This window comes from Neomonachus schauinslandi, chromosome 1, assembly GCF_002201575.2.
Source record: "Neomonachus schauinslandi chromosome 1, ASM220157v2, whole genome shotgun sequence".
NCBI classification, from domain to species: Eukaryota; Metazoa; Chordata; class Mammalia; order Carnivora; family Phocidae; genus Neomonachus; species Neomonachus schauinslandi.
Window position 1 is genome coordinate 214303202 of NC_058403.1, and position 15446 is coordinate 214318647.

Here is a 15446-nt window from a genome sequence, read left to right on the forward strand (position 1 = left end):
CCTTGCCTCCCCCCTCAGACTGGGGCTTCCCTGTGGACACAGACCTTGCCTACCCCCTCAGACTGGGGCTTCCCCGCGGACCTTGCCTCCCCGCTCAGAGTGGGGCCCTGCCTCCTCCCTCGGCCTGTCTTGCCCTGAGGCAGCCCCCCTGCACCAGCCCTGCCCTCGGGGCCCCCCCCGCAGTCCTGCCCCCGCCCAGCTATTTCAGGCCTTTGCCCGCCCCCCAGCCCGCGTGGGCAGTCTCCAGGACGGGTTTCTTGAAATAGCTGCCTCGGTTTTCCCTGCAGCAGCTGCAGAGGGGGGTGGCGGGAGGGGCCTGGAGGCTGAGGCGCCGAGTTAGAGCGCGTCTCACCCGCAGGAGGCGGGTCCCAGCGCTGTCTCTGTGTATGGAGGGGAAACCGAGGCACGGGCGCTCTGGGGAGCCCCGAGGCTACACAGAGGGCGGCAGCATGGCTAGGGTTGGGATCCAGCGCCCACAGCCTTGCCCAGAATGACACGTCCCCCGGGAGTGAGCCCGGCGCACACACACAGAACCGAAGTGACGCCCTCCCCCCCCCGCCACCAGGAGGGTCACGCGTGCGGCGCGTGATTGCCGTGGCTGATGCCGCGGGGCGGGCGGTGCAGGGGCCCGGTGGCCTCAGCCCCTTGACAAGCGAGGCGGCTGGGGTGGACCTGGCGGCCGGGACAGGCTGGCCGCCCGCTCTAGCGTTATTTCACGGTGGGCACAGTCGGGGAGTTTGGGGCTGGAGCAGACGGCCCCTTTCAGCCCCTAAATCGGGCCGTTTCGCCACCAGGTGCGGGGCCGTCCCCACGGGGCCCCAGATGCCCGGGATTTGCCGGGCATGCCACGGGGGTGGGGCTCCGGAGTGGGTGGCACAGAGACCCTGAAATTGGGTGCTCCCCCTCAGACCTGAGGCTCCTCACGGGCCAGGACCGAGCCTCCGTCCTAAGCAGCCCCTCCACCCTCGGACTAGCAGGCACAGTCACATCTGCGGCAGGGGGAGCCGGTCTCCCCCCTTTCTGGGCCCGAGGGTGTTCGGCAAAGCCTCAGAAGCAGAGTCGAGTCGACAGAGGCCCGATTCATCTCCAGCTTTAGACAGAAAGCAGAACAATTTCCCCAGGAAGATAAGAACAGCAAAGAAAACCCTCCCGTCTGAAAACGTGTCCACCTTCGGGATTGGTGGCACATGATCCGTGGTTGTCTGGTGCTGCGTTTCAACAGGGACCTGAGCCCTGAGGGGCAGGGGGGCCTGTGGACGGTCTCAGCAGCTCCGGCCAGGCAGGGCGGGGGCAAGGGTGTCCCGTCCCCTGGCTCAGTCCTGGCTCTCACTGGTGTAGATACCAGCTTCCCAGCGCCTCGCCATGGCATTCTTGTGGTGGGTCACTCGTGTGGCTTCCAGGACCTGTAAGAGGAGGCACCGAGTCCCCATCGGGATCCTGACCACCCAGGTAACTTCCCCACTGCCAGCCTGTAGGAGGCATCTAGAGCAGGAAGCAAAGCAGGCCAGCTCCCCTCCTCTATTTCAGACCTTCTACCTCTGGGAATAGCACCCAGGAACATGCCAACTCACACCGAGACCCACAGCAGGTCAGTGCTGGGGTCTGGCACTTTGGACCCAGCTCAGAAATGTATTCCACAAATCCACTGACGTGGCCATCTCAGATGAGTCCCTCTCCCAGAGAAAATGCCTGTCCCTGTGTGCGGAAGGGAAACCGAGGCATGGGCGCTCTGGGGAGCCTGATCTGCCCCAAACCTTCGCTACCTGGTAAAGAGATGGCACGCAGAGCTCGCTCACATTCTGTACCCACGGGCAGGTCCCAGCGAAACCCATCCCAGGCAGCCACGGAGGATCCAAGTGCCCGCACGCAGAAGACGGGCTGGGAGTGCTCCACGCCCTGGGCAGAGGGCACAGGCGGGGCGGGAAGGCGGGGGCCCCGTCCCCAGCGGCACACTCACCTCTGAGTCGATGTGGTCTAAGGACTTGATGCCGGCATACTGCAGGGAGAGGACACGCGTCAGCCCCCCGCCCTGTGCCGGCGCCATGCCCCAGAGCCCACTGGGCCAGCACGGGCCCCCCGAGTGCCCCGCCATCACCCCAAACTCAACGCCATGCACCGTGCACCCCCCAGGCACTCCCCTCAGGGATGGCCTGAAGCCCCGTTCCCAAACATCGCCTTCGTAATAAAGACAGTCAGTGTTCGCTGAGCTCTCCCGCACAGGCCGCGCGCCAAGGCTCAAGGGGCCGTTCCTAGTGTCCCGCACACTTTACACGGGGGAGCCCAAGGGTCAGAGGGGGGCGAGGGTGTGCCGACGTCCCGTGCCCCGAGCGGCAGGCGGGAGGCTAGAGCCGCTGTTACTGTCCTTATCGTCCGCGGCTGCGGAGACCCCGCCCCGGGGGGAGATGTGGGCTGTGCAGCCGGGTCTGGGCTCAGGTCCCTGCGAGGGAACTCACGAGCCACCTGCCCCTGGGCCGGTGTGACAGGACACGGCTCTAAGGCCCACAGGCCCGGTGCGTCGGAGGGCCACGCACTTAGTGGAAGGGTAAGGACGCCGCTGCCACATGGCCACCGTCCCCCTGCAGACTGACGCAGGGGGACGACCGCAAGCGGGGGCCCCGCATGGGTGGCCTCTGCAGCGGAAGGCCGGCGTGAAGAGACACCCAGTGTACCCACTCTGCACTCGGTGCAGGGGGGACAGGCACAGCCTCCCACAGGGCCGTGAGGGAGGCAGGCGTCAACCCAGGTCACGCCTGAGTCTCCCTCAACTGTCCTGTGTCCCCACAGGGGGTGCCAGACTGCAGCCAGGCCTCGGGGAGTGGGGGCCGGGCCGGGCTCGAGACTCACCTGCTGCTCCCTCTTCCTCTGCTCAGGAGAAGCCTCGGCAGGGGCCTCCGCCGTCCACACCAGGCCTGAGTGCAGGTGGATGGGGCTGAAGAAGTGGGACTCGGTCACCGAGTAGCTGCCCACGATGCCTGTGGGGGCGGAAGGGGCATCAGGGAGGGTCCCTGGGTCCCGGGAAGGCAGAACGCCTGGGAGACTCGGAGTCTCGGGCCAAGAGAGGACACAGCATCTGAGCCGTGTGCCCCTAGAGACCGAGCACCCACACTGATAAAGCAAAAACCCAAGGCACAGTTGACACCTCGGTCCAGGATTTAGGGCGTGAGCTCAGACGGGCGCACAGAGTCGACCGGGGAGGTGGACGGGGTCCCCCAGACACTCCCCACGCTCAGCCGCTCCTGACCCCCCCACCCTGCTCCAGCCTCTGAGCCCAGAGCAAAGCCGCCACTGCCCAGCCCATCCTCACCCGAGGCCGCGGAGGAGCCCCTGGAGTCCTGGTCACCTCCGTCATTGTCCTCGGTAGGTGGTGGGGAGAAAACCTCAGGGAACAGTGCATTCCGCCGCTCCTCGGCCACCTCCTGCTCGCGCTGCAGGACGCTCTCCACCTCCCTCTCCAGCAGCTCTGACGACTGGGACCTTTGCAGCCTCGATGCCAGGGTCCCCCCCACCTCCCAGCCTCGGACGCGGGGGCCCTCGGCCCGCGGGGGCACATCTGGGACCCTGAACCGCAGGGGGCTCAGGTGGAAATACTCCCATCGAATGACACCTCCGTGGGCTTGTGGGTGCCCCTGGGGCGGCTTGGAGCACTCCGGCTTCATGCCTGGGGGGTTTCCAGAGGATTCCAAGAGATGCCTCAGAGACCCTGTGGCCCTTGGAGAGCCCGCAGCCTTGGCCTCATCCGTAGAGAGACCACGGAGCTTGCCATGCGCGTGGAAGGCTTCAAAGTCCAGCCGGGGGCTCCCAGGACGCAGGTACGGCTGGTAGGCATCGGCCGGGAGGCGGCCCACCTTCCTCACCTCTGGGGCAGGGTCAGCCGCGCTGCTGTCTGAGGCCAGGTCCAGGATGGAGTCTGAGCTAAAGGCTCTCCTGAGCCCAGACTGGGGAGCCCGGGAGATCCTGCTGGGTGTGGCCTGCAGGCCCTCCTGCCACCGGTGGTCCTCCTCACGCTGCGTCTCCTGCGCCACGTCCCGCTGCACGTAGAGTGACGGGCGCCCTCGGTCCCGCCATGGGGCCGCTGTCAGGCTCACCTTGGTCAGCAGGGGCCTGCTGGGTATCTCCACCAGCTCCTGCTGGCTGTTCTGCCGCCGTAGCCCCCTCTGCTCTCGCAGGTCCGCTTCCCGCTCCTGGGCCAGCCGGATCTCCCGCTCGATGGGGGTCTCCTTAGGGAGCTCCAGGGACCCCACTTGGGAACGGGAGCCGGGGTCGTCCGCAGCCTGGGCGCCAGATACAGCTGGAAGGCCACAGACCCTCTTCTCTCGAAGGAGCACCTCCCTCTCCTGGGGCTTCAGCGGGACATCACACCCATTGGCCAAGAGCAGCCCACTTGAGGCCTTGGGGGCCTGACTGAGCCCCGGTGGGGCACGGGCAGGGGCCACCTGAGCCGGAGGGTGCAGAGGGCCCCCCGCATTGGCCTGCTCCAGACTCAGGAACTGCCGCTTCGCTGCCAGGAAGTCAATCTGCTCCCTGTCCACGGCGCTCGCCTCCAGGGGCCCAGGCTGAGGTTGGCCGGGGCTCCTGGGGTCCAGGTGGCCAGGGGTGCCGTGGAGCGTGGCCACCGTGCTGTTCTTCCTGAGGGCCTGGTGCTGGATGACCGCCCAGTGCTCCTTCTCCAGGTCCCGTGGCCGCCGAGGCTGGGTGTCCCTGGCGTCCAGGCGGCAGGCCTTCACTTCCTCATCCTTGTCACCCTCCCGGAAGGAGAGCATCCACGGGGGTGACCGGCCCGGGAAGGCACGTTGGGTGTAGGACGCCCCAGTCCTGGCCGCATTTAGCTGGGCTTCTCGGTAAGCCGGCCACGCCTGTGGCTTGTCCTGGCCCCAGCCCCTGGCCGCCGGCCCCACATCCACCACCTCAAACGTGTAGCTGGTGTCCCCATCGGGGTCCAGGCCAGCCAGGCGAGGCGAGTGAGGGATGCTGAAGATGGGGTATCTGGTCACTCGGTCCATGTCCTGGGGTCTCAGCTCCCCACGGCTCCCTGGGGCGGACGTATTCCGGGCTCGCTGAGGAAGGAAAAGGGAACAAGGGCCAACGGGTCAGAGAGCAGGACACAGCACCTGTCTTGGGGAGCGGCACAATTTCCAGTCCAGTCAAGGGCAAAGTCCTGGCCAAAGGGCCTCTGTAATTGGCTCAGGGATGGGTAAATGACCCGGCCCTGCCAATCAGAGCACTCTACCCTCTGGCCTCTGTGATTGGCTCAGGGATGGACATGTGACCCAACCTGCCGAGGACCTAGAAGCCTGATCTGAGACTTGGCAATTATCCCGGAAAAGCGGACCCTCTCCCAGCTGGGCTTGTTCCGGCTGCTGGGCTTGTTTGAGCTCCTGGATCCAGCCACACCTGGATCCCATTCCTGTACTGACTCGCCAGTCTGCCCCCTGAGTGCCTGACGTTTGCAGGTGCCCCACTCCTGCTGCTGCCCTCGCCGGCCCAGCTCGCCACGGCCAGACCCAAAGCCATCCCCAGACCGCCTCCCCGGACCCCCGCGAACAGGCGCATCCGCCTCTCTTCCAGGGCGCACACTCTGAGGTTCTTTCCTGCTGTGATTTCCTTCATCAGCGGGCCTGACCCTCACTAAGAGATGTCATGTGGGGAAACTGAGACTCAGTTGATGTCGGGTGGCAGGGACTCCAGCTCCTGGTTCCCTCCCCTAACCTGCTTAGAGGGACACTGTCCCATCCCAGTCAGTCCACCCCCTCCGTGCCATAAAGCTAGGACAGGCTAGGGAACACCTTGGACCTTGTCCTGCGGGGCCAGGAAGGCCATGGAGCTTCTGGGCCACACCCCGACCCAGTGCCCTGGAGGGAGAGGGGCTGGCACCCCTTCGAGCATTGGAGTTCTGCTGAGTACAGCTCCAGGAGCCCCATCCCCCAAGGTCACGCACCTGCTCTCGTAGCCCCCTGGTTCCTGGCCTCGCCTGCAATTCTCAAGGCCTTCATCTGGCCTCCGCACAAACCCCCAAACTTCACAGGCATCCCTACCCCAAACCTGGCCCTCCTCCTCCTCCCACAACTCCCTCTGCCTGGAGGACCTTCATTTCCGCTCCTCTACAGCCTTCTTATCTGCAGCCCACATGACACCTCCTCCAGGGAGCCCCCCAAGATTGCCCCTGCCCTTGGAGCCTGTTGTCTGAGCCTCATCTGCTGCCTGGCCCAGCACCCAAGTTAGGCGTCCCCTTTCTACAGCTGAGGAAGGAAGACTGGCCGTTCTCAGCTCTCCAAGCAGCCCTTGTCCCTGTGCCCATCCCTGGTTCTGTCAGTGTTACTGTGTACATCGGCTGTCTTCCAGCCAACTTGCTTGTAAAGGCTGTAGCTCTAAAAAGGAAAATATAGCCCCCCTTGAACTGGAGAAGTGGCATCAAGCACCGTGAAATCCATCCTAGGAACGATGTTATAACTAGCACGTATCACGTCGGCTTTTGTATGTATCAAATATTGAAACCATACTCGGAAAAACAGTAGTTTAAAAAAAAGGAAGCCTGGGTAATAAACGCCGGGCATGGGGACTGAGCCCCTGTCCCTGTGACCACACAGCCCCCATGGGGGTGTTCTCCCTGAAACTCACAGGGGTGGGTACAGCTCTGAAAGGGGGTAAGCGTATTTGAGACTTGTCTTCTCCCACTGGAGGCCATCAGCCCGGGTCCCTGTCCTCTGGTGGCCCAGACGAGCTTTCCCCGCTCCAGCCCCGAGCCCGGTGCTGACCCTGAGGGCTGGGCAGGTCTGTGCCCAGGCCCTGGAGATCCCCGGGGAGGGCAGGCATGGGAGGAGGTGACGCAGGAGTTTGCTGAGTGAGTAAGTGGACGTTCACCCCACAGGATCTATAAGCCGCACGGGGCATCAACTCCGGGAAAAAGAACCACCTGCCTGGAGGGTGTCGGTCTCGCAGTCGGGTGGGGTGCAGGAGGGGTGCCGTGGGGACACTGCTTCCTCTTCCGGCCGGGCCATTCCTGCGGGGTGATTCACTGAGGCCGGTGGAGCAGGGCTCGGGCTGGGGCTCGGGCTCAAGGCCCCAGGGCCCCACCGGCTCGTGTCCTCGGGAAACCCTCTGCTCCCCTCCGGCCTCAGTGTCCACACCGGGACCGTAGGTAGAGTCCACCACGGCACTTGGCTCCACGCTGAGAGCCTGACGAGCAGTCGTGCCCCATACCCGGTATACAGTAGGTGCCCCCTAAATGCTTCCACGGTGGTTGCTGATATTATTATTATTTAAACCCTGGATCCACCACTGATCTCAGGCAGGCACCCCCTCTTGCAACACTTCAGTCTCCCCGTGTGCGAGCTGGGAGGACGCTGTACCCACACGGGGCCCGAGGAGGAGCAAGGAAGCCTGGGTGGGGTGAAGCCCCAGGGAGGACCCCAGAGACTCCGCACAGGTGAGTGGTAACAAGAGTCACAAAGCCTCCTGCACAGTCTTCCCAGGGCTGCGTTGTGGTTGCTCCTCCCTGGCCCCACCCCGCATCATACCGATACCAGACCCAACCGGGGTTTATGGCCCCTCATGCCACACGCCTGCTTCCTCATCACCTTTGGAAGGGCTGAGGCTCAGACAGGGCAAGGTCACAGCACGGAGCGTCTCGGGGGGCCCAGTCACTCGGGGCACGGTCCTCCTGGGACCCTGGCTGGGCAGAGTCCCAACGCCTGGAGACCCCGGACTCTGTTGAACAGAGTCTCTGCCCCAGGCCCGCAGGCTCCCAGCCGGCCCCTCTCCCAGGCTGAGACTGCCCCACCCACACGCCTGTGTGTCCCGATCCTGGACCCCACGGGGGTGTCACTGGCCACTCAAGACCTCCGCAAGCAAGTTTCCAGCCGGCACTGATGAACGTTCCTCCAGAAGCCTCCCGAATTCTCAGAACCAATGAGGGTTTCAATCAGACCCCCTCGTCGGAGGCTTGGGGCTCAAGGTTCTTGGGTTTGGGGACCTGAAGCCCAGGGCAGAGACTGAAGCCCCAGCAAGGTTCAGGGACTGAGCCTCTGCTCCCCCAGGTGGGGGTGGGGCAGGAAGGGTAGAGACCCCCAAGACCTCAGAGACGGCCGGGGGAACAGAGCGAGGGAGGCCCCCCAGCCCCTGAGAGCACAGCTGGAGGGGGCTGGGGTGGGGAATGCGGGACCCCCCTCCCTGCACCCCGAGGATCCCACAGGGGGGCACATGAACCCCTATGCCGCAAACAAACCCCACCCCACACGGGACCCCTGGCCTGCCTGAACTTGTTGTCCGTCCTGCCCCCCACACCACGTCCCTGGCCTCACCTGCTGGCTCCTGGCCCCCAGCAGCTGCTGAGCCTGGCTCCAACTCTGTCCACAGGCATAGAGACGCCTGGCGCCGCCCTGCCCACAGGTTGCCAGGGGACAGGGCCCCGCCTGGGGAAAGCTGGCGCACCCCCTCCTCCCTGGCCCCACCTGGGCTCGGGAAACAAAGTCCAGAGGAGGAGGGAGAAAGACGATACCCGGGCAGGGCGGAGGGCAGGCACCATGCCCACTGCACACGGTCCCTCGGCCCCCAGGGCCTCCAGCCCCACGGAGCCAGAACTCATGGAGGCCTCTTTCTCGCTACTGCCAGGCTCTCCAGCACCCCAGAGAGGGGGTGTCACTGCCCAGAGTCACACAGCAGGGCCTGAGCCAGCCCCCCGCCCCCATGCCACCTGGCTCAGCCCATCCTGTAGGGCTACTACCCCAGAGAGCCCCTCTCTGGTGCAGGCCCAGCCTGCCGGTCTCTGGGGGGGCGGGGGGTTCTGCCGGGCCCGGGTTCAAACCCCACTAAGCCTCTCTGAGCCTGTTCCCTCCTCTGAAACGGGGACATTACAGGGCTGGGAGGATTCCCCAGGCCACCTCTACGTAAAGGACCGAACGAGGACATCAAAAGGCCTGAAAACGTTAGCCAGATGGGCAAGGCTCAGGCCCCACTGACGGATGGGGGCACCAAGGCTCAACGTGGGCAGTGGGTCCTGCCTTATTCTTGGCCAAGGACTGCAGGAGCCCAGCATCTCTGGGGAGTGGAGCCAGTGACCCAGTGGTCAGTCTACGGCGGCGAGAGGAGAGGGACACCCACACACAGTGAATGGGGTTTTCATTCCCTGCTCTGGGGCTCTGTCCTGCCTGCCTCGTGGCTGGCTCTGGGGACCCTCTGACCCTCTGTCTCTTCTTTCATCAAATGAGAGGACTGGGATTTGAACTGGAGTCCCCCCATCTTATGCAGTCCACCCTGTTGCTTATATAGGGAAATTGAGGCCCCAAAAGGGCAGAGACTGGGTCACCCAGCTCGTTGGGACGACTGTGGAGACAAGGACAACCGTCCTGCCTCCAGACGGGGGCGGCCTCCCTCTCAGGGTTCATAAAGCCCATGGTATAGAGAGGCAAACTGAGGCGCAGAGGGGACAGAGAACTTCCAAGATCAGCTGGTGAGACAGAAGTGGGGGGTGGCAACCACTGTAAGCCCTCCCCCCGCCGTGCCCCCACCTGTTTCCTAGGGCCCGGTTCCTCTGCAGAGCTTGGGGGGGATCCGTGGGGCTGGGAATCCAGCGAGGGGCAGCCTTGGGCGGGGTGGGCTGGGTCAGTTAGCAGAGCCAGTCCTGCCACCACCAGCTGCCCCCTTAGCCCCAGGCCTTACCTACCCAGGTGCTGCTCAGATGGGCACAAATATGGGCGGGGGTTCCGACACCCCCCGGCACTGGCGTGAGCCCGAGGGTGCACGGGGGCTGTGGGCGGAAGGAGAAGCCAGCTCCCCGGGGCCTCCTTTTACAACTGGGCCGCCCTCGTGGGGCCCCACCCCGGGCCTGACCACAACCTTCCACCCAGGCGAAAGCCAAGGACTCCAGGGCGGGGGCTGTTCACACTGTTTATTTGCTTCTCTGGGAAAGTCAAGAACGTCAGGGCCTTGTCACACACATCAAAAGCAGAGGGGCGGCAAGAGCACTTCAGCGGAGGCTCACAGCTCGAGGACTCAAGGAGGAAGAGGGGGTCCCACGGCCACCGCCCAGGGTCACCTCACCGGCCTCTCCCCCTGCCGAGGCGCAGAGCTGCGTCGGGGTCCAGGCTGCGGCCAGAGGTGGGCCCTGCACCTGCCCTTGGCACCAGGCGGGAGGCCCTCGGGGAGGGGCCAAGATGGGGCCTCACCAACCACAGCCCACAGGTGCGGGTCTGTGAGCATGTGCACAAACGTGCCTCTGGGGGGCGAGTGCGGCTGCATCAGGGAGATGTGTGTGCGCATCCCGGTGTCGGCTGCCCCCAGGAGGGGAACCCCTCACCCCTCGCCCCTCCCGGTGAGAGGGGGATAGGCTCACGTCGGGCGGGGCAGCGAACGGGGTCTCCCGCTGAGGAAGCCCCCTGCCCCGGCTGCGTGCGCCCCGCCGCTGCCTGAAATGTGCCCAGCCCGGGGGAGCTGACAGTGGCCTGATCTCTGGGGTACGGTTGGAGGGACCCAGCACCCTGGTCCAAGCAGGTCCTGGGCAGCCCCCCCAGGGTCCCCAAATTAGCACCAGGAGGAAGGAGGGCCCAGTGGGAGTCGGAGCTCAGGACAAGAAGTGGCTCGTGGGGCCCTGCCTTGTGCAAGGGGCAGCTCTAAGGGCCCGACCTGCAGGACACAGTGCAGGGGTCACGGGCCCCTCCCGAGTGGGGGGGCGTGTCCCGGGGGGCTCTCCCTTCCCAGGCTCCATCATCCACTGGCCACGCCCAAAGAGGGCATGGGGGGAGGGACACGTCAGGCTGGGGGTGCCTAGAGGGCTCTTGCTCCTTTCCAAGACCCTGAACCTGACCTCTGACCGAGACTCCCCAGAGAGGCATGGCCTCACCCCAACTGTCCAAGCTACAGACGCCAGAGCTTTGGCCGGGAAGCCCCACTCCCAGGGGCTAAGCGGGGGACAGAGCGGGCTCCCAGGAACCCACGGCTCTCCGAGTCCCTCTCCGGCAGGATGTCCCCTCAGGGACCTCAGTGGAGGTGGCAGGAAGGCACAGGCAGGAGGCCCAGAGGGTGGCTGGCCGGCCCAGGGCTGTGTCGAGGCCCCCGGTCACCCCAGCCAGGACCGCTGTGGCTGAGAGCCGCTTCTGTGGAGCTGCCGTGACGTGGGGGGTGCCCTTCATTTTGGGGAAAGTGGGTCTGTCCATGTCCCCCCCCTACCAGGCTTAGGGCCACGGCTCAGTGGTTTGGGGGTGTCGGGGGGTGGGGAGGGGGAGGGGACCCCTGTCCCTCTCTTTCCAATGAAAGAAAACTTGGAAGGAACATGTGACAACCTCATGTCCTGGGGCCCGTGACTGCAGGTGGAGGGTGGGCAGGCGCCGGGGCCGGGCTGGTGGGGGACTGTGGTGTGGAGGGTGGGGCTGGGGGCTGGGAGGCTGGGCGGCTCACATGATGGAGCAGCATTTACAGCGCTGCTTCTTCGTGTCGAGGTCCTGGGGGTCGCTGGCGGGGGCCTCGGGCCCCACCTGGTTCTCTTCCCTGGAGCCCGCAGCGGTGGGGGGCTCTGCCGCGCTGCCGTTGGGTGGGGCGGGCTCCTTGGGCTCTGCCGCGTCCTCGATGACCACCAGCTCCGCCGTGATGGTGTCCTGCAGACCCAGCACCTTCTGGCTCTCGGCCTCATCCTCCACGTTCTGGTAGCCCATGAAGATCATGGTGACCGGGGGCTCCTGGCCCGGCTGGATGCCCGGCGGGCCTGATGTGGCCTCTCCCGGCTGCGCCTGCACTCCCGTGATCTCCCGCCTGGAGGGTGTGGTCTGCACGGGCTCCTTGGACGCCCCCCGTGTCTCCGCTGTCCCAGCCGTGGACCCTGCCTCGCTCAGCGTGACCTCATCGGCCTTGTGGATGAGCTCATCCACTTCGGAGGAGCTCAGCGGGTGGATCCCATTCTCCGCGGTACCGTCCACAGCGTGGACCACTGGCAGGGGTGAGAGAGAGAGAGAGAGCGAGAGAGAGTGTGAGCGGGCTCTCGGAGGAGGGGAGGCCTGGCAAGGCTGTGGGCCACCCTCCAGTCTGAAAAGGAAATGAGAAACTGAATCACACTTTTAAAACCAATGGACTCTCAAGCTCCCTGTTGGGATCTGTGCCCACAGACAAATCCGTGCATGGAGGAAAGTGTGCGGGCACGAACGCGTTGGTCAGAAACCAGGGGAGACGGGAATCCAGTGAACAGGGACTCTGGTCCTGCATTTTGCAGCATTTCCACATTCCCAGCAACTAGGTCCCACGTGGCCACACAGCAAAGTAAGTCTGCTTCTCCCACTGTGAAGATGGTGCAGCTCAGGGAACAGATGTGGCCAGCCCTCGGTCACCCAGCTGGCCAGGGCGGGACCCTGCTCTGTCTCCCGGGCTACGTGTGTCTCCCTCCCACGAGGAGTTTCAGGGATTGTGACGGCTTCCTTCCTTGGGTGCCCGGGGTTTAGCTGGGTCACTCAATCTCCTGTTCTCTAGAAACACGCCGCAGGCTCGTCTCAGCCCTGCTCTGCTGCATCCCTGGACCCAGTGATGGCATTCTCTTTCACATCTGAGTAGTTTGTGATTTCCACGTTGATGGACTGTCTCTTGAAGCCAAGGTTCACCGAGAAGGGTGTTTTTAAATTTGGGGGAGAAGGGGACCAAGAACACAGGGCATAAGATATAAACTTCGTAACGTTCCTTACGACTGCCTCTGTGACCCCGGGCACGGTCACTTTCTGAAAAGGCCCTCCCTGTGTTTGAAAGGAAGGCCCGTTCTCCCCTAGGCAGTTCTGTGTGTGCAAGGAATCTTGTTCAATGTCTTTTCCAAATCTCTCCAACTGCCCCATGGGTGCCTGTCTGATCTGTCGTGTTCTGAGGGCTGGGTTTTAGCACAGGCAGGAGTCCTGGCCACACTCCGATGCCAGCCCAGCAAACTCCTAGAAACGAGGCTGCCCCGCTGCGTGAGGGAGGGACACACTGGCACCCTCGGGACTTGCCTCCTCCTGGGCCAAGGGTCAGTTCCTGGCTGCTGGCCAGAAGAAAAGTGCTTTCCACTTTCAGTTTCCAAACCCCTGGGGAGGGGTGACCATACCTCAAGGCTTTGCAGCAACTCTGGGCTGGAGGCCTGGAGGGTGGGGTGTGCCCAGGTTACGCAGAATCAAGCAGAGTATTTCCCCCTGGCCACTGCCCCAGAACAGGAATCCAAGCCCTTGGCCACCATGGAAACGGATCACCTTCCCATTGCTAAGCAACCAGAGTCCAGTCTGGCGGGTCCAGAATCCCCCAGGGCTGGGCCAGGCTGCACTGAGTGGCTGAATCCTCTGCCCTTAGCCCCATCAGGTCATTCTTGTCCAGGAGACGAGGCAGCTGGGACTTGCCCAGGGTCACATAGCTGGTGAGAGCTGGAACCGCGGTTCCTTCCAAGTCTATGTCCCCAAACCATGGCAGAGCTGGGCTGAGACTAGGCCCCCTTCAAAGCATCCTGGATGCCGCAGAGACCCCAGCAGCCTCTAAGAACATGAGGCTTTGGGAACCAAAACCACAGTGAGTTACCATTTCACGACCACCACGATGGCTATAGTGATAATAACTTAAAGATGGTAACAAGTGTTGCTGAAGATGTAGGGAGATGGGGACCCTCACACACAGCTGGTGGGAAGGGGAGTGGGGCCGTTGCTGCAGAAAGCACCCTGGCAGTTCCTCAAAAGGTTAAACACAGAATCCCCATATGACCCAGAAGTTCCATGCCTAGTTATCACCCAAGAGAAATGAAAACATATGCCCATATAAAAACTTGTATAGCATTCTAAAACCAAAAGGTGGAAATATCCCAGACATCCATCAACTGATGAATGAATAAACAAAATGTGATCCATCCAAACAATGCAATATTATTTGGTCATAAAATATGAAAGTGGATGGAGCCTGAGCCCACGATGTTCAGGGAGGGAACCAGACACAGAAGGCCACATGGTGTGTGATTCCACATGTGTGACAGGTCCAGAAAAGGTGCATCCACAGGCAGGAAGGGGGTTAGTGGATGCCATGGTGGGGATAGGGGGTGATAGTGTCTCTATTTGGGGAAGAAAAATGTTCTGGAATTAGTGAGAGTGTACAACATGTTGAATAAACCAAAACCCACTGAACAGTATGCTGAATTGTGTGTGTTCTGGACCCTTCCACTCTGTATATCATTTTCTTGTAAAGAGCACTTATGGACTTGCTAATGGATTCTGGAGCTGGGCACTATAATTTTATACTTGGCTTGGGTGATCAGCTCCATGAGCTCCACTGCATGAAGAAAGCAAATGTTTGCCTTAATTTTGAATATACCTTTTTAATGTCTTCTTAAAACATATTTTGTTTACTAAGTGGGTTTGTCTCCTTCTTCTGCCATCGTAGTAAATATTGCCTGGAACTTCCCCTCCCTGGGTTTGTTTATAAACTATCCTTACAGGCCATGCCAAAAATGACCAAAGTTTGGGCTCCTGGGTGGCTCAGATGGTTGAGCATCTGCCTTTGGCTCGGGTCATGGTCCCAGGGTCCTGGGATCGAGTCCCACATTGGGCACCCTGCTCCTTGGGAGCCTGCTTCTCCCTCTGCCTCTGTCTCTCATGAATAGATAAAATCTTAAAAAAAAATGACCAAAGTTTAAATGCCAAACTACTTATAAAATTGCTGTCTAAATACTGACGGATAATGCAGTTTAAATGAAAGTTTTTCTTACCTAAAAATAAAAAAGTGAATTTTATGTGTGTGAATTATATATATATATAGAGAGAGACAGACATGTTGGGGCTTTTGACTAAGGTTGCCCTGCTCCTCCCAGTCAGGTTTCCTTGTGGGTGTCTCTCATACCCTGCTCCCCTCCCAGCTGCCAGAGGGAACCCCAAAAACCAAACGAGATCTCAGCACCATGGCCCCTGCTCACACCTCCCTCCAAGGCTTCACCTGGCCCTTCCTTCCACCCCACCTCAGCCCCACAGGCTCCCTTCAGTTCCTCCAGCCCAGCAAACTCCAACCCACTGCAGGGCCTTTGCACATGCTATGGCCTCTGTGAAACACAATGTTTCCTTGCGCACTGTGGTGCATTCCGTGAGCTCCTGCTCACTTCCCCTGAGGAGCCTCCCCGGCCCCCTCCCGGCCCTGCCAGAACCTCTCAAGGCCCCCTCTGCATCTCTGGGGATTTTGTCACTTTTATCACAACAATACTTATTTAAATTACTCCTGAGCTCCAGGCTGAAAGTCTCTCCTAGGACAGAGCTAAGTCCCACTCTGATTCGAGTCCCAGAGCCCCGCCCAGGACCTGGCGCGCAGCCGAGGTTCAGGGCGGGTTCCTGGAGTGAACGAAAGATGGAGCTGCAGGTCCAGCTCGGAACTGCCTCTGAGCCAACGGTGGGTTGTGGGCGTGAGACCCTGTCCTGAACAGCGTCCATGCCAGATCAGGCTGGAGGTCAGGCTCTAGCTCAGGCTGTGGGGGCGGGGTGGGGGGT

At 62.3% G+C, this 15446-nt stretch overlaps 2 protein-coding genes across 2 annotated transcripts in view; both read right to left on the bottom strand.

The window, feature by feature from the left end:
- Window positions 1–1081: 1081 nt before the first annotated feature.
- Window positions 1082–5041, bottom strand: LOC110593998 (mitotic spindle positioning). The gene is made up of 4 exons (XM_021705456.1): window positions 3305–5041; window positions 2845–2972; window positions 1958–1996; window positions 1082–1403 (listed from the first exon to the last, which is right to left on the bottom strand). Exons 1-4 carry the CDS (start codon window positions 4998–5000, stop codon window positions 1314–1316), a joined length of 1953 nt encoding a protein of 650 aa, XP_021561131.1. The 5' UTR covers window positions 5001–5041; the 3' UTR covers window positions 1082–1313.
- A 4830-nt stretch (window positions 5042–9871) lies between these two features.
- The window catches only part of PALM (paralemmin), a 17058-nt gene continuing 11483 nt past the window's right edge, over window positions 9872–15446 (bottom strand). Inside the window, exon 10 of the mRNA XM_021705548.2 lies at window positions 9872–11914. Within this exon, the coding sequence (XP_021561223.1) occupies window positions 11385–11914 (530 nt within the window). The 3' untranslated portion in view covers window positions 9872–11384. The remainder of the gene's footprint in view (window positions 11915–15446) is intronic.